The following is a 25697-nucleotide window of genomic DNA, read 5'->3' as shown; positions in this document are numbered from 1 at the left end:
AGTAACTTGAAAGTCCGCAATAGTTATTTAATCAACGATATAGTATACTTATTGGCCTAAACTGACAAAATATTAATGATAGTTATTGGCCTAAGATGACAGTATCATTAAAATTGCTATTTGCCAAGGCTGACAATATAATTAAAGTAATGGCTGCTGTCCAGCTAGGGCAGTGGTTGGTACACTGGCTTCTTATCTAGGCGCCCCGGGTTGATTCCAGTTCCTGGCAGCATTGAGTTTTGTTGGTGGTCACCATACCGAACCTCGGGTACTACGGCTTATCCCCACAACACAAGACCACACCAAAATTGAGAAATTTCAGGGGTGTCAATTTACCGAAATCTTAAATCCTGAAAATCATCCTAGAATTTGGGGACCAGAGTCAAAAAGAGTTTTAATGATTCATTAAATTATGTTTCCTTTGTAAACAATATGCCAAAGGTCAATAATTTGTGTTTAAGAGTGACATTTTGTGACAAGAATGCTTAAAATAACCAAAACAATCCTCTGATTTATATCAATATCAAAAGTTTTCCTTGAGGGCTTAAATCCTGATTTCAGGAATAATCCTGAAAATTGACACCTCTGAAATTTACAGCAACAACGAATAGCTATAAATTGCAGCTATAATTCAAAATTGTTCTAACTATTGAGTATAGTATGTTAATTAGGTAGGAGTACAAGGGCACACATCGGGCCCACACATACAAGGGCACACATCGGGCCCACACATAAAGAAGCCTCTGGCTGGGAAAGGACCTCATCAACTTCAAGACACATACACAGTAGTCAATCACCTCAACAGAAAATGTAATTATAAGAGTTATTGGCCTTAAGTTACAATATAGTTACAACAGCTTTTGGACCTAGCAGACAATGTTCAGCCTACCCTATTTCCCCTACACTGGTTTCTCCATGGTTTCCAGAACAAGAAGCCACTGAGGTAGATGGAGAACATGGCAGTCTTGAGGTACGTGCTAAAGAATGGCTTCTCGTAGTGCTCATTTTCAAAGATGAACTACAAGTGAAACATTTAACTATATTTAAAGATCCAAAACTAACAGGCCTGGCAATAACCATCACTTCCCAAGCCTGAAATATATTTAGTCAATATTAAAAATATACATTAATCTTTAAATGTAAACGCCTGAAATAAGGACTAGTACGGACCAGGTCTAAAAACAGCAAGGCCTGCACAAACATTAAATAAACATAGATTTCATGAAAATTAATGTTAAATATCTGGTAGCTGCACTCATTTTCTAACATTAAAAACTTAAAAGAAAGAATACTTCTAATTTGACTGTTCATTTTATGATTGTATTCATAGTTGATAATTCCTGTGAACACAGCTCAGAAACATGTGAATACTGAACTAAAAACACCGTGAATGAAAAGCCCAATGTGTTCACCTTGGTGAGTTCAGATGAAGCTACCCATATCACATCTACGACCAGGAGGACTACCACTCCTAGGATCAGTCGGTGGGACTTGGAGAGACTGGAGAGGCCAAACATCACACTGTTAAGGGACCTGGAACTAAAGAGCAGGGAGGGAAATTAGTGGTTGTCGTGAACCCGGGGCAAGTAGATTTTGGCCTGGGCAACTAAAATTAAAAAGTTGGTAGTTCCGCCAGGCATCTAGCTTTTTTAAGCTAAAAAACATTTCAGTGCAATTAATCATTTATTAAAAATTGGAGACTGTGGATTAATAATTATTGTAATAATATTTAACCCATTTATGCCCAGTGGACTCTCCCATCCTTCTAAATTGGAACAATTTATTTCCAAAATTAGGGGTGTCAAGTATATTTATTTCTATATTTAGAATATTCCATAAAGAAATTCATTTAAGCAAACAGCGCAGACCCAGATGAGACGCCGCATTATGCGGCGTCTCATCTGGGTCTACGCTGTTTGCAATGTCCTTTTTTCAGGACTCTAGGCATGAATGGGTTTTGCAGCAAAAGAAATTATTCAACTCAGACTCATAATAAGACAGTATACACAGAAAGTGTGTCATATTATCAATTTTGTTTAGTTAACTATTTATATTTTATTTCAAGGAAAATATTAGATACACATGACAGTACATGTACATAGTACTGGGCTCCATAGTCTTTAGATGGGCAACCAGAATACTAACTGAGGAGCTGCGCCATGAGCGCATGATACGCCCGTCGTTCGCCAATGAAGTAGTAAGGTAATAAATAACCCTTTGAATCATTTTTTTACTTCAGTTTATTTGTATTTGAATACATGGTTTATTTTATAAGTACATGAGCATGGAGCGCCGTCTCCTTGACATTCATACCATATCTTTTTTTGAGTATATGTATGCATTTCTTTAGAGGATATGGAGTTGAAGTAAACCTGTTATAGATATTTTGACCAATAATAAAAGAGAAATGTAGATGGGTAAGTGGTAGTGTACAATCGGAATAGAAAAAAGCTCACCTTGTTCAATTTTTCAGGGATACTAAAAAAAAAAAAAAAATCCATCGAAGGATATTTGAGCTACAGTAGGACATTCAATGAAATCACGAAATTTTGACGAACAAAGTCCCATAACTCTGGAACGACAATTCAGAATTCCGTCAAAAACGAAAGGGGATCAGGGTTTATCAATATTAAGATTGTGTTAAAATTTGAAGGATATTTGACGTAGCGTACGACATTAACAGACGGACGGACGGACGGCTACGGTAGGACATTCAATGAAATCACAAAATTTTGACGAACAAAGTCCCATAACTCTGGAACGACAATTCAGAATTCCGTCAAAAACGAAAGGGGATCAGGGTTTATCAATATTAAGATTGTGTTGAAATTTGAAAAAAATCCATCGAAGGATATTTGAGCTACAGTAGGACATTCAATGAAATCACGAAATTTTGACGAACAAAGTCCCATAACTCTGGAACGACAATTCAGAATTCCGTCAAAAACGAAAGGGGATCAGGGTTTATCAATATTAAGATTGTGTTAAAATTTGAAGAAAATCTGTCAAAGGATATTTGACGTAGCGTACGACATTAACAGACGGACGGACGGACGGACGGACAGACGGACGGACGGACAGACGCGGGGTATACCATAATACGTCCCGTCATAGACGGGCGTATAAAAATGTAAAAGAATTGTAAAACGTTAGTTTCCATCCCTGAAGAGGATATTCATTGTGTCCATTTGTGCAGCAGATCATATTTCATTTTATAGGCATTCAAATAATTTACATTCTCAACAAGTGCCTGTTCCAATTTAATAATTATAAACTAATCAACATAATGCATGTGAGGAGGCTTTCACAATTATCAATTTCTACTAAATTGGATTTTACAGCTTAAATGTGCCATTGACCAAAGATCGTAGAGACAAATATCATTTGAACATGATGTCCTAATATTGTCATTTTAAAAGTACATTAAATGGCAGAATCTAACAAGTTACAGAGGATCAATAACCCAAAAACATGCATGTTTAAATAAATTTAGTTTGAAGTTGTCAAATGTGCTTAAAATTGTTAAGAACAAAAAATGTGAATGCTGTAAATTTTTAACTGGTTATATTATTATTTATAATAATAAGTTTTAATTAAAAAACAGTCATTACTAGCTTTTGCTAATCTGCATCATTTAAAACTTGGCTGGGGATTTCTGTTTACTAGTATGCATGCCCACAAATTTAACATGTGCGAGGCCTTCTATAGGAATTGCCTTATAATTGCTTACTAACGATAGACCCTTTTCACAAAAGCCAAAAGCGTGTAGTCACATGACTCCCAGAATACCACTATGAGGCTGAGCGTGTAGAGACTTCTAATAAAGCATCACAACGCCCAATCTGATTTTAACCCTTCACACTTTTGAAATTTCGACGTAATGATATTGTAAATTTATTGACTAAATATGTCTGTATCTGGGTATGCTGTAGGGAAATAAGGTCACATCCAACAGCCTTTTAAGTGATTAGAGTGTCTGACTACCACTCGGGAGACCTGGGTTCAATCCCCAGTAAGAGGTCCGTATTTTTAACTTAAATTGCGACGAGAAAAACATGAATTGTGAATCAGAAAGTGCGTGTGAGCCGTTTAATGGATTCAGAGATTTGCTTGTGTAGCTGTCGTCGCTAGTGTGGCAAAGTGTCTGGGCCTTATTTGTAACATCAAGAGTGTCTGACTACAGCTCTTGAAACTCAGGTTCAATCCCCCGCTCAGGATTGTTCACTTGAATTCATATGTAACCAGTGTCAGTGCGCATTAAAATTCCGATATTCAATGCCATTTGCATAATAAAAGAAAACAAAGTTACACATTCAGCCTTGGTCTAATTTCGATACAACATGTGATATCTTAAAACATTAGAAGTGTAGGTATTGAGAAACTGGTCTATTAAGAAAACCAATATTGCATTCTCACTCCATGTTTACAATTTTTTTGACATTTAAGAAATTGCATAAAAATTAAATATCATTAATATTGATTACAAGTTTAGATACACAAGTTTATTTTTTGCAAATAATTTGACATGGAAAATGCATTTTCTGGCCAATATTTCGATTCATTATAAATGTATAGTTGGTCGCCAATAACGGATCACTTCCGGTACATAGAAGAAAACAATGCAAAATGTATAAAATGTATTAATAGATTTTTATTCACAAAAGAATGCTATTTCAAACACAAATGGTATTCAAAATGAGAATTACAAAATCTGTCTGCAAAGTAAAGTTTCAGCATGTTGTACATCGGCCAGGATTTCCCCATTAGCGGACCAGTTTCTCCAGTCTAGAATCACATGACATTGGAATGTGGGGGCATGTCAAAACACATGAATATGACAGAAATCAGCTGATGTATTAACACTTTTATGGAAACAGACAAAAATAAACATTAAACCAACAAAATACATGTTGTTCAAATGCAATATTTAAAACATACCTAAGCCTTGATCACAGCATTAGTATTACGTTTTTTCCTTCAATAAACATTAAAATCAGCATTTAATTATAGTGACAAGCTGTTGTTTTTCAGCAATATGTGTATTACAGAAAAACTTAATGCAAGCATAGGATTTGCGTTATCCAATAAAACTATATTAATATAAAGTTTAAACAAAGCCACAAACTGTTGTTAAGCACAGACATTAAAATTAATTTGCATAGATAAATAAACTGTTACAATAGAATAGTGAAATGATTAATGTTCCTTCTCAATTTTCATGCATGTGCCTTCCATGGTATCAATCAAGAGTGTCTGTAGTTACTTAAGATCACATCAATATCAATATCTGTGACAACACAATCACATGGCAAAACGAAAATCCACCACATTCCTGATCTTTAACTGGACGCTGGGAATAAACTGGCCACTGGGTCTCCTATAATTTCAAAAAATATCTGGTCACCATTACGTAACAAAAGAGTCACTGATACATTTTCGTGACATGGTTAACAGGTAAACCTGCTACAATACTTAACATTAGTCGTCTTTTTTGTTAGTAACCATATTATGCAGATCCTTAGAAAAGAAAGGGATTCTAATGGTGCGATCCACACTAGAAAGGCTATGTCATCATGTGTCTTTTTGTGTACTCCCGATCAATCTTTAACTGCTTAAGAGGGAATGTTTGGATGAGACGCAGAGTTTTTCAGCAGAGGTTTAGATGCAGGAGTTGTCTTCTCAGAAGAAAAACTACTGGCTGTAGCCTCATCTTTGAAAGTTCCACTTTTGGGTGACTGAAAGCCAAAAAGCATAACAATACCTATTTTTTTATTAAGGCATATAACATTACATTTTATAATAATTTCAATTATTATTATTTTTGATTGTTTTATTTTTGTTTATTTTAAAGTTTATATTTGTGTAATTTAGATAAAAATGTGTTTTTATTTCTTACATAAATGAATTGAAAGTTGAATAATGATTATATAACTTGACAATTTGTACCAGTTTTGTTAACGTATTTTTGATATTGAACCAATTTCATGAAAATTAAAAATGATGAAATAATAACTTGAGTTGCATGAATTTATAAAATAATTTGTCCATTAACATGCTCAGTAAATCAAGCTAACTTAAAAATTAATAATTTGCCACATTTTCTTATCATGTTTATTTTAAATTTGATAAGAACTGGAACAATGTGTAGCATTCAACATATAATTCATACAATTTTTACATTTAAAACGACGTTTGAGACGACCCTCTCCTTCATCAACTTTTCCCGCCATATTGACAAATGTGATTCGCTACTGGTGACTTCAATTGCGTTTCGAAAGGTGCAGGTAAAAACCACTAAACAGCAGCTTATGTGATAAATTTTATGTTAATGAATTCTTTTATTACTTACCTTTCAAATGACAATAGGATTTTGACGGAAAAGTTCAAATAAAATTAACGGTACGCCAGTGTTAATTTTTCACCATTTTGGGAATGTGGCCGATCCCTATGCACTTGGAAAATTCACAGCTTTTGACTAAAATTGGGAAATAAGTGTTGTTGTTGTTTTGCTAAAAAAAATACTTTAAAATTTAGAATATAATTGTTTTCAGTATGATTTTTAATAAGGTTGAACGTATATGGATGGGAGATGAACAAAACTAACACAATTTTTTTCATATTTTTTTTTAAACTTCCATTGGGAATTTTTAAGCCCCTTTTAAGAAAAATATATACTTTTTTCCATTGGGAATGGGGCTGATTACCAGACCCGATTTTAAATGAAAAAAAACACTGTACGGGTTTCTTCAAATTTTCATTACCCAGAACGAGGCTCACTTTGTAAACACAGTGCGTACATGTTGATATGCAATCCATGATATAAAAATAACTAGATCATCACTGAGAAAAGAAAATATACATTTCAAGAGAAAAACTATTATTCTCGTTGACGTTGAAAATACAGTTTGATCAGTAGTTTTTATAGGGGTAAGAGCAATAGAATGATCGTTTCTGAAAAATGATCGGCTACTGGTGAAGATCCGCTACTGGCGACCAATCTGTGTGCCAAGCAAAAATTAAGAGCACATTTTATGTATGTCTCTGACAAATGTTTTACTTCATGTTCTACACCTAAAAAGTATATGAGCAGGAACTGATAATGTGCTAAGGCTTTTAATAGACCGGAAAAATTGAAACAACATAGTAGCAATCTGTAAAGAAAATCGTGGGATTAACACAAAACGAATAATACATTGTCAATATCGGTATTCTCGCTGTATCCCTATTTCCGCGGTATTTCGATTGCGCCCCCTAGTGTTGTTTACCTGTCAGATTTGGTGACCCAATTTCTTTCGCATTTAGAAAACAGTATTTTCAGTGATCATGAGCAAAATTTTGGTAAGTTGTTATTGTTATCCATGAGAATTACGTTTTTCCACCAAATTTAACAATATTGCTTTTTGATTTTTCAGTATTTCCAGTCATATGACCTGGATTATTGTTTTATTAAAAAGTTTAATACCCAGCCAAAGAATCCGCCTAAAAAAATCACATGGAAGTCCATGATATTTGTAAAGAAACTTAGTAGTACAGAGCGCTATGAGACGTTTATCGCACATTAAACAAATTTATTTCTTATGAGAAATTAAAATACGACCATAAACATGATGATAAACACTTGTTAACCATCTCGAACATGACAGCTAATAAACATATTTGTCATTAGACATCAATATAGATCAACACAATTGTTAAAAGCAAAGTTTAAAATTCTGATAGTATTATGACAAATGAGATTTATCAAACGAGGTTTACCACTAAAATGTTGTTTCTGATTAAAGAAATCTGAAATTAAATTGGACTGTCAAAAGCCGGAAGTACAGAGTAAGTGACATGGTTCCCAGCAAATGATAGCTGAAAGACAAAACGTTCAAATGTCGAGATGGCCATTTTCACAAATTTAGCCGATACCGTTATCAGCGGTATATGAAAATTTCTTGAAACTATTTTGAAATCCTAGTCATATCATTTTTCTTTTATTGTTTTAATTAATTTAGTACTGTATAAAATATTACAGCTTTATCACTAAATTTATTCAATTTTCTAAAATGCGGACATCTTTGAAAAGTACACTTAATAGGTATCCAAAAGGTTGTCGGCTCTTTCGGCCCCAAGCTCTTTCGGCCCCGGTTTTTTTCAGGCTCTTTCGGTCCCAATTTCAGGCTCTTTCGGTCCAGGTACCAGGCTTTTTCGACCCCATTTTTAATTTGAATTAATCGTTGCAAATATGTTGGTCAAAACTGTTTAAAACTATTGAATATTGTTTCTTACAGTAATATATTATCTTTATTGAGGATTAATGCATTTGAAAAAAGATTCTCTTTGTCTTTTGCTTCAGGTATATCGTCGTCGAAATGAGAAGAATAGATACAAGAATATGAGACGGCTTTGAAAATGAAACAAACTATAAAATAATTTATATTACATTTATTTGGATAATTTTAAAGTTATAACAATAAGGAATACATACGTCTTAACAACACAATACATTAATTTAACCTAATAACATACTACATAATTTACTGCACACAAGTTGTTTATTTTATCAATAATGCAATTAGATCATCATAATAATCATCATATAAATATTAATCATCATCATTCATCATAAGAGTCACAATCATCAGCATAATAATAATGATCATCAAAATTATCATCATCATAATAATCAGCATAAGAAAAATCAGCATTTAAATCACCAGCATTATAATTATCAGCATAAAAACAGCATACATACAGCATCAAAGGGTCAGCAGCGTGAGTGTGCGTCCCTTTCGCTTGAAATATGTCACCCTCTTGCGTGACCGACGCGGTACACATGAACGCTTTCCGTCGCACGCTGCATCGCCACACAGCTTGCTTCTTTGTCTGTTTATATAAACGGGAAAATATAACAGTAACTGATATACAAATACTTAATTCATTACGTAAAATAGTTTTTTAAAAATAGAAATACTTTTCGCACATGCATTAAACCCCATTTTTACAGAGCGCGACTAAAATGTATAGATATAGTAGTTTTGCATATTAAAGCAGTTTATTTAAAATCACTATTTACGTTTACACAGATACACAAATAATGTAGTTTGTAACATTGTTTAAATTTAATAATACGTATGGGTGTTTACGGCTAATGTAAAATCTTCAATACCTTAAACGTGAATGAATATCCATCGGAGGATACTAGCTTTGGTTTGCCTCTTTTGGTTCCTGCGTCTACAACGGTGTATTCTATGGTTTTGGCTGAGCAAGTACACTGTCGGATACAGCTGGCTCCGGAGGATTACTGAAACGAACAGTTTAACATGGGCATAGCATTTATACTGTTAAGCATTTAACGTTTAATATTATTATAATGTTAAGCTTTTAACGTAAAACAGTATTCTAATGTTAAGCATTTAACATATAACAGTAGTATCCACTGTTAAAAAGAATAACTATTTTATATTGATTGCTCATAAGTTACACGATTATACCATTTTTAAGTTTACATACCGTTCGTCGATCACAACGGGCGGTTGCACTTCGGCTCTTGTCAAATCTAACGGCTCGAACTAGGACGTTCGGGTGAGCGCTATGTCTTCTGACGCTGACACGTCGGACAATCCGAAATCGTGCGAAATGTCGAACCGTGGAAGCAAAGCAGGATCCTCGGATGTCTGAGCACACAACGAATAAACAACTTAAATGTATTAATGTCAAAAATAATGCCACTGTTTTATATTACTTTACTTACGATTTACGATTGACATAAAGAAAAATCATTTAGCACAGCATGATAAAGAGTTAGTCCGTTAAATAGATGATATTAAAATGATTAATAATACCATTGAAAACTATCTTTGAACTTGTTTACGCTTGTGAAACTGTAAAAACCTACATATACTTCATATTTATAACAATTATATCGGAGAAGTAACTAGTACCTCAAGCATAGTCGACTGCGCGACATTTTCTAAGTTCAGGTTGATGTTTAGGCTGATGTCAGGCGTTGTAGGGCGGTTGCGGCAGTCATTGCAGATGAAGGTAAGAACAATATCCCCCCTCTTTGCACTAAAATATTCTGTCGCGGATATGCCTACAAGGTGTTTTCAAAATTCGTCATAAATGTACAACATAACCTAATTGATTAATAACTAACTTGATGATGTTCACACATCGTTAATGCATTAAACAGATGTTGTTTTCTTTAATTACTCCGACCCCGTCAATCATTATCGAATGAAGCCATTGTCCAGCACACTCGCACCTATGTCCGGTTTTATGATGTTTATCAGGTTGTTAAATACATGTGTGGTGTGTATTCGGGTTAACAGGTAACACAAAATGTAGATTTAAGTTGATAAATCAGTAAACTTTGAACTGACAATGAACTGACAATAAAATAAATTAAAAAAATTACAAATGATAACAATGACATTAAAATAAATTTAAAAGTTTATATTACGGTACAGTTTAAAAACAAAAAATAAAGGCGAGTATCAATTTCATTATACAATATAATTTATTAAGAAATAAATTACCAATCGAATAACAACATGAATATGTGACTTTATTTATATATAAGTCATATACTTTTAAAAAGAAAGGAATTCAAAAATTCCAGTCGACGATTAAAGTTTGTTATATTACATGTATTAACATTTGAACGAACACGTCCATAAACGGTAACTAAATATATTTAGTTTTAGATCAATACATTAATTTACTATAATTACATAATACATAATTTACTCCACACAAGTTGTTCATTTTATTAATAATTCAATTACATCAATAATTCTGTCGCGGATATGCCTACAACGTGTTTGCAAATTTCGTCATAAATTACGTTACAACATAACCTATTAAATTGATTTATGAATTGACACTAATGAACGAAACCGTTATTGTTTCATAGACACTTATCAATTTATTTTCATAACCAATCAAACTATCATTTTTTTATTCTTATTGAAGCATACACTTGTTCACACATCGTTAATGCATTAAACAGATGTTGTTTTCTTTAATTACTCCGACCCCGTCATTCATTATCGAATGAAGCCATTGTCTAGCACACTCGCACCTATGCCGGGTTTTATGATCTTTATACGGTTGTTAAATACATGTGTAGAGTGTATTCGGATCAACAGGTAACAAAAAGGGTAGATTTATGTTACCTTAATTCAATCATACACCCGCTTCAAATAGGTGTAATAAAATATAGGGCCGAATAAGCCTGGTCAATTTGGGGCCAAAAGAGCTTGGGGCCGAAAAAGCCTGAAATTTCGGTCTGGGCCGAAAGAGCTTGGGGCCGAAAGAGCCTGCTACCATCCAAAATAGGAAACACGGGCCAAACTAGGTGACTGCATCAGTCAATGGGATGACATAATCAAAGGGGTACACAAAGACACCATACTCGGGCCCCTCGTCTTCAACATCTTTATAAATGATATTTTCTATTTCATTGATAAGTCCAAACTATATAATTATGCAGATGATAAGACCTTATCTTTCTGGTATAAAAATATGAATGTTGTCAAATCTACCCCTGAGAATGAAAGTAGCATTCTCATAGACTGGTTTAAATCCAATAAAATGCAAGCCAACCCTAAGAAATTTCAGGCTATCTCAGTAGTGGTTAAATATAATACCGAAATTAAGTCCTTTGATACAATAATATCATACTATGTGAAGACCAGGTTAAGCTTCTTGGCGTAGAGATAGTCTATCTCCTTAATTTTGATGCCAAAATCTCCAAAATGTGCCAAAAAGCCGCTAAACAGTTAAACGTCATGCAAAGATTAAGCAAGTCCCCACTAGGCTCACTATATTTAAGTCTTTTATAAAGTCAAACTTTAATTTCTGTCCTATTGTGTGGCATTTCTGCAGCAAGGCCAACGCAAACAAGCTTGAAAAACTCCAGTACAGAGCCTTCCGCATTTTCTACAATGACTACACATCATCATATTATAGTCTCCTACAAAAGGTTATACCCCAAACTCTTCAAAAACATTGCCATTGAAACTTTCAAATGCTTGTACAAAATATCCCCACCATATATCCAAGACCTAACAAAATTCAAATCTTCTGTTTACAATTGCAGGTATGATCATATGATAGAGGTGCCTACAGTGAGGACATCATGGTATGGACAAAAGTCCTTTCGTTTTGAGGCTGCTCGGGTGTGGAACAGACTCCCCCCAGATTTTAGGCGCCATGACAACAACAACGACTTTAGGAGACTGGTCCGCACCTGGACAGGCCCAAAATGTAAATGTTCTTTGTGTCGCCTGTAGCGCATGCTCTGCATTATTTCGCACTCCCAGTTGTATGTATTTACTATGCTTTGCTTTTGTTTGGGTTTCATACCTGATTTTCTATGTGATTTTCTATTGTATTACGTATTATTTTGCTTGCTTTTTGCTTCGGTTTATACCACATATTATTTAGTACCCAGCGTTTCCCCCCCACCAGTATGCATAATGTTTCCATGTTTTGTGTCTACTTGCTATGGTCCCTACTTAGCAGTACCTGCAGGAGGTACAATTGTATGACGCCCTGAGGTATGGCTCTCTGCTGGTAGTGAGATACTATCTGGGTTCAGGACCATAACACTACTGATGATATGTAGGTCTTAGATCCATGAATGGTCTACTACACATTCCTACCTTTTCGTTTCCAGTAGGCATGTTCTTCATAGTTCTACATAGTTTATAGTTCTTCATTTTTTCATAGTTAGTATACATCTGTATACCCTCTACTTATAATTTAATCCAACACTTTTTCAGTAGCCTTCTAATGCAAGGGACATTATACTTCTTACATCTTAAGTTTTAACTTAGTACTAGTTACTTCCCCTTATCTTATCATACATCATTTTAAGTTTTTAACCCACTGTATTAACTATTTATTTGTATTAACTGTGATAATATTATGTCTTAAAACCGTCATTGTATTACTATTTCTTTCAATGCATGTCTTTGTTTTATGATTACCATGTGCTTTCATCTTACAGCTGCTTTTATTTTGTTATGCATACCATGTACTTTTGTTTGTCGGGAAAAAGCTATTAGCCTATGCGTGTGTTTATCATGTCCGACGTTAAATAAATTTTCTTGTATCTTGTATATTGTACCCTTCAATTTAAAATAATATGGTTCATATGTGAGTAATGAAGACAATAGGCATTTAAGACCACTTCTCAATGCACCGTAGTTTTGAATTTGTATACGCGTAAAACTCGTTTAATATTTGATGATATCCACTTTTTCTTTTAGGTATTTACACAGCATTACGTGCCTATACAACATGTTTATTAAATATATATAAAAGCATTTAACTTTATTATTCTGAATACATTCCACTTTATTTATAGGAACCCAAAATAAATAATATCACTTTTTTGGCAAAATATACTTTTAGTGTGCCACTTGTACGAATAATATGTGATTCAAATCATCAGAAAAACAGCGAACGCAAGTTAACGCGTCAATATGAATAACTCTTCATTAGCATGATTCGGAGCATAACCTTGCGATTAGCTGGTAAATGACATTACAGCAAACAGGACGTCATAAAATGCAATTATTTTTAGATTTTGTGTGTGATTCGTGATCCAGAAAGAGCAAATAAACAGCCATTAATGATATTTATTCAGCAGTTATTATTTAAATACACTGTCAATAAAATCGCACATACCGGTATCACCAGTCATTCAAGAGGGTCCGTAAAACGCAGCATCATTCATTCAAGAGGAATTAGCTTCGTTTTTATTTTTATCTTAAGGAACTGATCACGATGCCTTCAATGTTCTAATTAACAAATGCCAAATATGAGAGGACGTATATGGACGCGAATGCCCGTCAGTCCATACATGTTGATAAATGACGAATATATATATATATATATTTCTTTACGAAAACGGAATTTTGACATATTACTATTGCACGTTGGTAGATGACGAATTCACTTTGCATTGTGCTCCTCGTTATAAATACATTGCTATTTCCGTGCGTCTCTGTGCTTTTTCTTATCATATGGTTTCATTTAACTGGAACCTTTCGTTATCTTATAAATGTGAATCACATGTCCATGCATGTAAATGGAAAGAGCTAATTTAGTATAATGTTTATCGAAGAAGTTCTCCGTGCAATCATGGCCATATCGGCCCGACTTTGGCTGTATCGATAGAAGTATCTCACGATTAAGCCGATATCGGCCCGATGCTCACATTTTGTATTTGCTCAAAGCTATTTTTGGGGATCATTTTCGTAATCCCGCCCCGATATTTTATACCTTATAAGTTATTCAAAATTAGCATATATTGTTCGTACATACCTATATTGGTCGGATTGATGTCTTGCAAAACACGTATACTGAGTTCAGCATTAAATGATGTCGCCCCGACATCACACACTCATAAAAATATTATAATTCATGTTACGTGAATGTATTTGAAGTAGTTTTGAGGAAAACCTTATTTAAAAAGATAACACTTTATTTATTGTATATCGTTATTTTGTTTTGGATCGAATGTACAAGGAAGAGTTATCATAGTAATACATCGGTCGGATTGTATACATTTGTTATTCAAAATAACGCTCTGGATTAACTTCTTATTCCCCTTTTTAATTTTCCGTATGAATAAATGGTCCTTATTGGGTCTACATATAAGCGAGTGTCTTCGGAAATCTGTACTATTTTCTTGAAATGCTTGATAAAATTACTTGTGTGATGTTGCTTTGTCTAGAAGTGTCATTTTACATTTAGTAAACCAGAATAGTACCCCGAAATCTAACTTAACACTTTAAATTAAACTAACTTATCATACAATTACAAACATGTTACTGAACTAAACGTATGATATATTTGCAAAGGTAGCTTAAAAACGTTTTATGCAATTATATGCGAATTACACACGCAAACGAAATTCGTCATTAACAACCCAATAATTGTTTTAATGTATGTCTGCATGGTAATATTGGGGGTTGTATAATACGCTCCCTTTCGGAAACATAACAAGCCGAAATACCGGTTTAACAGTATTGATTAATGACCGATACAACTGTAGTATTTCTTAAGATTGACAATATATACATAAATATGGCAGCAAAGATGGCCTTATTTGCTCAAAATTTAATTGAACTTTTTCAAAGTGTCATTAAACTGCGGGACAGCATATATAATCAATAAACTATGCTAGTTTCAGTGTATCCGCTCTAGATCATAGAACATGAAATTATTAATTTGTCTGATTACATATGAATTAAAATGTGAATACAAATGGCTCATTTACCGAAACCATTTGCCTGTCCTATACACAGAGGCATTTGACTCGTTCAAATTCGACAATTGCTAACTACTGAACATTCAACTGCTCAATGAAAGTTTTGATAGAACAATCTTCATCTGACACCGAGCCTTTGAGATTCGGCGTCCCCCAAGGCTTCTGTGCTGTACCAGTGATTTTCACTCTGTATATATCGGCCCTTAACAAGGTTGTTCAGAAGTATCCAGCTGATCTGTATGGCTATGCAGACGACCACAAGATTGCCTTCAAGATTCAGGCAGGAAAATTAATCATGAAAATGAAGCATACGTTCTACAACAACTTGATTAGTGTCTCAATGATATTATAAACTGGATGACAACTTTCAAGCTGAAAATGAACCAATCAAAAACAGAAATCATTTTATACTGAACAAGGCAACAATTATCTAAAATGTCCATATCAAGTGTGAGTGTTGGGGGATGCAAGGTTAAGTTAGTAGACCGTGTGAGAGATCTAGGTGTTATAATGACCAACACTCTTAACCTCGACCACGAAGAAGTGCCAAATTGCCCAAATGTAATTGCGTAATTTCAAAGCTATACGCAGTCATTTGACACAGAAGTCAGCGGAGGTGTTAGTGCATGGTCTTGTACACTCCCATAATGACTTTTGCAATGGTTTATTCACCGATCTATCAGCTTACCAAATTCAAAAGCTTCAACGGACTCAAAATCATGCCGCAAGAGTGGTCCTGAATGCGTCATTTGATCAACCAAGTACTGAACTCTTGAAACAACTCCACTGGCTACCAGTAAAAGCTAGAATCATGTACAAAGTCCTGGTTATGGTCTTTCGTGTTGTCCATGGTTATGCTCCTGGTTACTTGCAAGAAATGTTTGTCCCAGCAACCAGTCGGTATAGAACTCGATCACAAAGTGACTGTAATCTTGTTATTCCCAGGAGGCGAACTAAGATGGCGGATATATCTTTAGCTGTTGTTGGTCCGAAGTGGTGGAACAATCTACCAAGCCACTTAAAAATCATTGACAATGAGGGCTGTTTTAGATCAAGACTTAAAACTCACTTGTTCAATCTTTTTCACGGATAACCAATGTGCAGTTTTTGTGAAGCGCAATAGAATGTTTTTATTATAATTTTTGCGCTATATATGTGACATGTATTTGTATTCAGGTGAGAAGACTGGATAAAATTGAAAACGTTTTCTGCCTTTATTCACTCTAACTCAATGTTTTTAAGAGACATTGGCTATGATGTGTGAAAATGGATTTCCAAAGTAATAAATTTCTCTGTACATACGAGGTCACAATTGATTTTTCCCTGAATTCATAAAGTAATGTTTTACACATGTACGCTGTAAATCCGAGAGCTTTGGCTATTCAACCATTATAGTATTATTAAACTACGATGGTGTTAAATAAAACATAAATATGAAATATAGAAATCATATTATTCCTTGGCGTGATTCTGAAAGCACAAAAAGCCTTTAGGTCAATAAGAATGATGTATATTTAGTTGATCTGATAAAATACATTGTCTAAGCAAACCATTCGCCAATCGAAATCTTACAATTAAGTCAATAACGAGCATTTAAGAAGAAATAAAGTAGATTCCACCACAATTGTATATTAAGTAACAGTTTTTTTTCATGTGTAATACAAAACATGTCAATCATGCATACTAACATGCGATCACTCGAAATAAAATATCATTACATCTTAAAACCTTTTTAGCGATTTTTATATATGGGCTGTGCTTTGTAAAAAGAGGGTTTAATGTATGTGCTTAAAGTGTCGTCCCACATTTGCCTGTGCATTCGACACAGGCTTATCAGGGACGACACATTCTGCTTTTATGGTATTTTTCATTCAAAGAAAGTTTCTGCTTAGCAAAAATCCATTTTAGGCGGAAAGTGTCGCCCATGATAATCATGTACGAACTGCACAGACCCCCTTTTCACAGAGCAAGGCTCATATACTTCATGCATTGATCCATCACTTGAAAGCAATCTTTTTAATTTTAACAAAGCATCATAGTTACAACCGCTGGACGAGAATCACTTTCCGCTTTTATGATATTTTTCGTTTCAAGAAAGTCTCTTCTTAGCAAAAAATCAAGTTTAGGCGGACAGCTTCGTCCCTGATTAGCATATGCGGGATGAACAGGCTTATCTGGGACGACAATTAATGCCCATGAATTACCCCCCCCCCCTTTCACAGAGCGCGGCTCATATTCAAGCACAATACAATTTGGTACATAAAGAGTTTCTGCCATGGAACTTAATGTAAAAATGTAGTTTATTTGTTTTATTTATATGATGAATATAATGACATGTCGTTGCTTTAGTAAAATATGCATTATTGTTTTATTAATACATGCTATTACATTGTAATTGTGAGATCTTATCAAATAGGAAAACGACATTAAACTCGTTTAATTAAATCTTTTAACGCGATACTATCCACGCAATTTAATTTTACAATCAAAGCGCTGAAGGCACTAAAGTTGTCCGCTGTTATCGTCCTTGATTAGCTTGCGCGCATTGCACAGACTAATCAGTGTACACAGGCTAATCAGTGTACACAGGCTAATCAGTGTACACAGGCTAATCAGTGTACACAGGCTAATCAGTGTACACAGGCTAATCAGTGTACACAGGCTAATCAGTGTACACAGGCTAATCAGTGTACACAGGCTAATCAGTGTACACAGGCTAATCAGTGTACACAGGCTAATCAGTGTACACAGGCTAATCAGTGTACACAGGCTAATCAGTGTACACAGGCTAATCAGTGTACACAGGCTAATCAGTGTACACAGGCTAATCAGTGTACACAGGCTAATCAGTGTACATAGGCTAATCAGTGTACACAGGCTAATCAGTGTGCCCAGGCTAATCAGTGTGCACAGGCTAATCAGTGTGCCCAGGCTAATCAGTGTGCCCAGGCTAATCAGTGTGCCCAGGCTAATCAGTGTGCCCAGGCTAATCAGTGTGCACAGGCTAATCAGTGTGCACAGGCTAATCAGTGTACACAGGCTAATCAGTGTACACAGGCTAATCAGTGTACATAGGCTAATCAGTGTACACAGGCTAATCAGTGTGCCCAGGCTAATCAGTGTGCACAGGCTAATCAGTGTGCCCAGGCTAATCAGTGTGCCCAGGCTAATCAGTGTGCCCAGGCTAATCAGTGTGCACAGGCTAATCAGTGTGCCCAGGCTAATCAGTGTGCCCAGGCTAATCAGTGTGCACAGGCTAATCAGTGTGCCCAGGCTAATCAGTGTGCACAGGCTAATCAGTGTGCACAGGCTAATCAGTGTGCCCAGGCTAATCAGTGTGCCCAGGCTAATCAGTGTGCCCAGGCTAATCTAATTTGACATGCATTAAGCTCCGTTTTCCCTGAAATCAGCCAATTTGTACAGATTTCAATGATAAACACTAGACTGGCCAATGTCGTCTTACAAGCTGGTAAATACACTCACTGCAGTAGTAGATGCAGACGCTCCTAAGCATTCGTTGTCTGCAGTGCATACAGGCAGCGGTAATCGTTCCTAGCATAGTGGGTTGCGGTTCTTAGCGTAGCTAAGGCTTCTAAGCACATACTGATTTGAAAAACATGCTCTGTACGCTCACAACTGAAAACTACACAAATTGCTGTCATGTAACAGATACTGTTCTCATTAAGGGTGTATGACTAATTTGTGGATCTCAGAAAGCACTCGTGTAAAGCTAAAGCGAAATCAATTTAAAACGCGTTGTTTGGTTGCTTTTACCTATTTCTTATTTAATAGTTTCATTTTAATTTTATGTTTATATTGATATCGAGATTTTAAAGCACACTTTTACGAGCTCATGGTGAGATTGTTCTAAATCAATATTGTAAATATGAAGCGTAGTTAAGGGTAAACATATAAAAAATGTGTCTTGTCTTGAATAATCAAGAATAATTTTCAAATAAACCATACATTCAACCAAACAAATTTATTTTGCAAAAAGAAATTGCAATTTGTCTCAAATAAATTGTGGGACGTTTGCAACGCATTTTCTGTCTTGATTGCATTTTCCGCTTCCATCTCCATTTATATTCATGAAGCAATACGTAGCAAATTATTAACTAATCCTTGTTAAACTGATTTAGGGAAATTAAATCAATTCGTTTTAAGGCATGATTGTTAACAGAAGTCGTCACTAGTCTTGTCGACATGTGAGTGTCTGGTATAAGAGTCGGAAATGTAACAAACGCACTCCCATCCGGTCGGAAAATGTCTAGTAAATAATTTCGGTGAAAGCAGTTTATCACAATTGATTGGAATACTCACTAACGCTAAGGATCGATAAACATACAATTGGGATAACAACAAGAAATGTTCACATTCATACCCGATATGTTATAACGTGACAACAAACTTATATTATCTCAGCATGAATATTATTTTTTTACTATAAATATTTTCAATAGAACAATGCGAGAAAAACAACATACATTAACACAAATAAAATGCATGGTCGGAACTTAAGGTTGGGATAATGCACAAATAAATATGAGCTCTGGTATTTTATAAGTAATATTAGTAGTAACGACGTATTTGTATGGAATCATATCACGAACATTATTGTTTATGAGACTGTAAAAATCGGTTTATCAAGCATTTTACACACTATTAGTTATTTTACTGTAACTGTTAAGTCAATTATGTATTGCTGTGAGATGCATATGAGTCGCGTTCTGAGAAAACTGGGCATAATGCATGTGCGTAAAGTGTCGTACCAGATTAGCATGTGCAGTCAGCACAGGCTAATCAGGGCCGACACTCTCCGCTTAACAAGATTTTCGGTAAGAAGGGACTTCCTTTAAACGAAAGATACCACAAAAGCGGAAAGTGTCGTGCCTGATTAGCCTATGCGGACTGCACAGGCTAATCTGGGGCGACACTTTACGCACATGCATTATGCCCGGTTTTCTCATAACAAGGCACATATGGTTGTGAAACAAAACAGAGCTTCTGAAAAAATATGAAAGACGCTTTTATTATGTAATTCATGTAAGTCAATTAGGAAAACAACAGCTGTGCAATGGGTTTTTGTTTTTTATTCGGCGGTCATATTTGATATACCGTAGGCTCTTGTATGCAGATTCTCATCAAAACGAACCACAACATGGTGATTTTTTAAATATACATTTTAAGTCACACATCGCGTGTTGTATGTCTGTAGGAAATATACATTGTACATGTACGCACACGGACATGCTATGCAAGTTTTAGGGTTTTGCTTACTCTATACAATTTAAATCATGTCGTTACAATTCACTAATTTCAACCACGGAAAAGGTCTATGGAAGCATTATAATAGTCTGTTAGGTGATACCGACTACTTTAACAAAAAATAATCAAAATAGCACAACAATAAAATTTTAATAAAAGAAAATGCAGAAGGAGGTTTAAGGATGATTTAGCTGTATTTTTATGTAAGCTCTCTGGAGTTCACATGGATCCGTAGAACTGCCACTGGGAATGGTAAATGAAAAATGATGTTAAAACAATGATTGTTTTTCAAACAGTATACAACTGTGACAGTCACTATCATGAAAACGTAATTAACAAGATACAAAATGAATTTTGTAAAGATACATTTAAATCTTTTGTTGAACTTTGTAGCAATGAACCACTTAAACATCAGTTTTTACTTAAAAATCCACAACAATTGGTTATAAAAGTATATATTTAAAATCATGGTTCGAAAAAAGCGTTCATTCTGTTGGGAACTTGTTACATAATACAGAATCTTTAAACTTCTACAGTTATGATGAGCTATGCAAAGTATATAATTTTCCCCTAAATTACTTATTTTTGTAGGAACGATTAACGCTGTGACAAAACAGACAAATCTCAGAAGCTCTTACGACACTAGCTTTATGAAGTTGTTCATTCCCATTAGCATGCGGTCCATCTTAGTAAACACAACTGGTACAAAACCTGTGTATGCTAATTATAATAACAAAACAAACGACTCTCTGCATGTGTGTATAGATTAATGGTCAAACATTTTAAATTTATTGAAACAACAGAACGGCGACATATTTTTACGTATTACACGGGATACCAATTTAGAGTGGTTTTAATATAGAATAGCACATATGATCATATGTACAAACTCCTTCTTATTTAAAATTGTTCATACCAACACAAGAAACTCTACTTTTTGTGAAAGTGAATGTGAATCTATTCAACATATTTTTGGGAAATGTAGGCATCTCAATCAGTTAATAACAGAGTTGTTTTCTGGATGTAATCATTTTTTTTAATAAATTTTCTTAACATGCCTTCTTTTATACTGGGGCATGCAAACACAAATGGGCCTTCACATTTAATATTTATTTTGATAAAAATGTTAATTTATAATTGTAAAATGAACAAAACTAGACCAGCTATTAAACCTGCAGCATCTTACATGTCATTGCACTGTAATGTACTAAACAAAATTAATTACGTTGATGAGTTGCGTAAAAGTAAAGAATGGGAACTATTGTTACCTATAATCAAGTAGTTGTGATACATAACTTTTTAATTATTGTATTGTCTTTAAAATAATATTGTTGTGTAAAAGCTTGTGTCTATAAAATCCATATTATGTGTTGTAATATGCATATATTGTTTGCAAACTATGTACGGTGTGGAGTGGGAACCCTTGGCCCGCACACACGTATTGACGAGAACAATAACGTATTTTGAACGGAAATAAAAGGCTAAACTGAATTTTTGTATATTTATTTAGCAATATCGAAGTAAACATTGACTTTTTTCTTTGTAAATAATACCACATTAAGCAATCATCAATGGATTTCTAAGAACGCAAAAGGAAGCAAAGTGCCTTCAAGAAGAATTATATTGTGTCATAATTTTATCTTAAGCACCATGCTTTCGTCGATGTTTAATCAAGCGAATGCCAATCATAATGGAAATGTGCGATCGTCTTCAATAAAAATCCTTTATATCTTTGAGCTATTTATCTGTGTTTGCTCAGTTCTAAGAATTATTCGATCATAATCTAGATTGACGCAAATTGCATTCAAATCGTAACCAAAAACAAACCCCAACCAATCTGTTTGAAAAACAACCTTGAGCAAAATGCGAAAACAATTATATCATAACGATGTCAATACTGATTTCGCATTAACCGATTTATGCCTAGTGGACTCTCCCATCCTTTTAAATTGGATCAATTCATTTCCAAAATTAGGGATGTCTAGTACATTTATTTCAATATTTAGAATATTTATTACAGAAATTCCTTTAAGCAAACAGCGCAGACCAAGATGAGACGCCGCATCATGCGGCGTTTCATATGGGTCTACACTGTTCGCCAAGGCCTTTTTTTCTAGACGCTAGGCATAAATGAGTCAGAAAAAAACGAGCGTTATTGCACACACGATTGATGTCCTCTTTAGTTTAAGCATATAATATTATGTATGTAGATATATTATATGACTTTGATTTAAAATAAACTTCAGTGATTTTCTTGGGAAAGAACACTTACCGAGCTCAACTAAAATTTTGATCGCAACAAGGTGAATTGTCAATAGCCGTTGAATGTTCATAAATCCAGAGAATGCATTCGACATGACGCATGCGAATTGGTGGATATTTACATTTTGACAACAACTACAAGGACGATGATGCATTATCGAAGCTTTCCAAATGAGATAGAGTTGTTTACAAATTTCAATTAACAAGTATAATTTGTTAAGCTGATTGCTTTCAGGTCGATATGTTTTAAGAAACTGTCAATGAACATTGCCATCGCTGATTGTTTGCTGTACAATTTATTGGTTCGAAAATCTCTAAATTATTAATTCTAATGTATCAAATAAATGATGATAGATAAAAATATGAAAGTGCTTGCCTGACAGTGTATACCTTTGCAAAATAGAATATTAAGTGACAAAAACTAATTTGCCCTTTTCAATATTGGACACAGCTATCTAATAAATGCAATTAATTAACCGTTTGCCGCTTCACCATTTAATCTAGAAATGTTTATAAAATCTTGAATTCACACTTGTTTCGCAAGCGATTTGAACATTTAAATGAATGATTACGCGTACATTAAGTTAGTCTGAATAGTACAATAAGGTTTAACAACGCAACGAAAATGAAGTATCTTGAGAATTTCCTTAATGAGGAAATTAGAATAATCTATTGTATATACAAAGCTGTAATTAAAAAAGATGTGAATTACAAGTCAAACATGGTATTATGCGCTTTATGACATCATGTCAGAAAAATGGAGAATATAAGTAACACGCTAGGTAAACTATAAAGTACAAATTTAAGAGAAAATACATGAAAAATTACGTCTCGTTGGCATAATTGATACGACATTCTGTTACGGTTGTTGTGTTACTTTTCTCCCGTGAACAAGAGAAGCGCCATTTTACGATTCTTTTTGTTATCTAAAAGAATTACTAATTTTAACAGGTCATAGTCCATCATAATGGAGACAATTGAATCAGCAACGTTTTTATCGGAATAACGTAATGTAAAATAAAGACATATGTACTGTTACATGACCATGTTTCGATGCGCATTGATAGTGTTGGTATTATTCAGAAGCATTTTAATCGCTCATTACAAGCATACAATCACAGTACAATTTGTTCTTTAATTTTCAGACCATGTTTAGTAACTGTTTAGTAAAATACAATGTCCAACGAAAATACGAAACTGCAATGACAAGCTGTGCTTTGTTTAAGTCTAATAGGGTACACAGTTTATCATACAGAAGGGCGGTGTACAGCATATTTGTAGTAAATAAGATACAAGGTATGGCATACATGTAGTTATGGTCGCATATCCTTAATGCCTTTTTAGAAAATACCAGAGCCGCGCTAGGTGAAAATGGAGTTTAACCCATTTATGCCTAGTGGACTCTCCCATCCTTCTTAATTGGATCAATTCATTTATAAAATTAGGGATTTCTAGAATATTTATTTCTATATTTAGAATATTTCTTACAGAAATTCCTTCAAGCAAACAGCGTAGACCCTGGTGAGACGCCGCATTATGCGGCGTCTCATCTGGGTCTACGCTGTTTGCCAAGGCCTTTTGTTCTAGACGCTAGGCATAAATGGGTTAATGCATATTCGTAAAGTCTCGTTCCAGATTAGCCTTTGCAATCCGCACAGGTTAATCAGAGACGACACCTCCCGCTAAACTTGATTTTTACTAAGGAGAAACTTTCTTGAAACGAAAAATATTATAAATCGGAAAGTGACACTTAACGCACATGCATTAGACCCCTTTTTACAGAGCACGGCTCAATGAAATATTTCTTAACCAAAGACCTAAACACATTTTGCAGGCATTAAAGACGGTTGATCTTATGATTTGCATAACCGAAACCAAATGATATAGCAAAGAATTAATCGAACTTCCACATTTGCTTGTATGTATTAACCCATTCATGCCTAGCGTCCTGAAAAAAGGACATTGCAAACAGCGTAAACCCAGATGAGACGCCGCATGATGCGGCGTCTCATCTGGGTCTACGCTGTTTGCTTAAATGAATTTCTGTAAGAATTGTTCTAAATATAGAAATAATATACTAGACATCCCTAATTTTGGAAATACGTGGATCCAACTTAGAAGGATGGAAGAGTCCACTGGGCATAAATGGGTTAAAGCATAATAAACAGACGGGCGTAAATACATTGCATTGATGGCACGTTCCAAACACGATTCATGGTCGGTTACAATCGCATATTCTCGGCCCTTTCCGTCAAACATCGGTTATTGTAGTAGGTAAGATTACTAATGGTTGAATTTGCAGTAATAGCATTACATAATGGGTTGGACCTGGGTGTTGGTGTCATGCCGACGATTGAATGACAAGATCTATAGCCGTCTAGGAATACTTAATGAGACAATATAATACTGCACTGTAAGTTTCTTTGACTGGGAAAAATATCACCATATCTTATGAAAGTTGCATGTTTTTGGTCTGAGAGCTTTTTGTCAGAGTGCAAGATTTATTTCACGCTTGCTTGCTTTACTAAGGAGGTAACTGAAATGATCTAAAAGATCCAAGTACTTGTTATACAACGCTGCATTAAAAGGGCAATACACATTGATTTGTAGACTGCTTGTTTAAATGCAGCTGAGGCCCAAGTTGAATGAATGCCATTCACTAAGTAGTGCTGTACAGAGGCATATTATTCTCAAAGCACATAAACATGAAAACAATTTAAATTATAAATGTATACGAATATGTATTCTTAATGCAATCATTGAATGATACCTTTCGGATTAATTTATAGTGTCTCGCTTAATAGATACAAACAAAAAATGATAGTTTTACAATTATTATTAAATATCTGGTGCGGATATACTGTACAATTTAAACATATATTACGAATTACGTTAATAT

General features: G+C 34.6%; 1 protein-coding gene across 5 annotated transcripts in view; it reads right to left on the bottom strand.

Annotated features, from left to right (window-relative positions):
* LOC127857784 (solute carrier family 35 member F5-like) overlaps positions 1-7896 on the bottom strand; it is a 31901-nt gene extending 24005 nt beyond the window's left edge. For 3 of the 5 annotated variants that reach the window (XM_052394440.1, XM_052394444.1, XM_052394443.1), the window contains exons 1-5: positions 7756-7833; positions 6350-6475; positions 5596-5735; positions 1413-1539; positions 890-1018 (exon numbers count right to left, since the gene is read on the bottom strand). In XM_052394440.1, the coding sequence (XP_052250400.1) occupies positions 890-1018; positions 1413-1517 (234 nt within the window). In that variant the 5' untranslated portion in view covers positions 1518-1539; positions 5596-5735; positions 6350-6475; positions 7756-7833. Of the gene's footprint in view, positions 1-889; positions 1019-1412; positions 1540-5595; positions 5736-6349; positions 6476-7755 lie in introns of all 5 variants that reach the window. The other 2 variants (XM_052394441.1, XM_052394442.1) reach the window with 2 other exon arrangements.
* Positions 7897-25697: the final 17801 nt, after the last annotated feature.

Source organism: Dreissena polymorpha, chromosome 14 (assembly GCF_020536995.1).
Source record: "Dreissena polymorpha isolate Duluth1 chromosome 14, UMN_Dpol_1.0, whole genome shotgun sequence".
Taxonomy (NCBI): domain Eukaryota; kingdom Metazoa; phylum Mollusca; class Bivalvia; order Myida; family Dreissenidae; genus Dreissena; species Dreissena polymorpha.
Note: the sequence above shows the minus strand (reverse complement) of the source record. Positions and strands in the feature narration are given on the sequence as shown.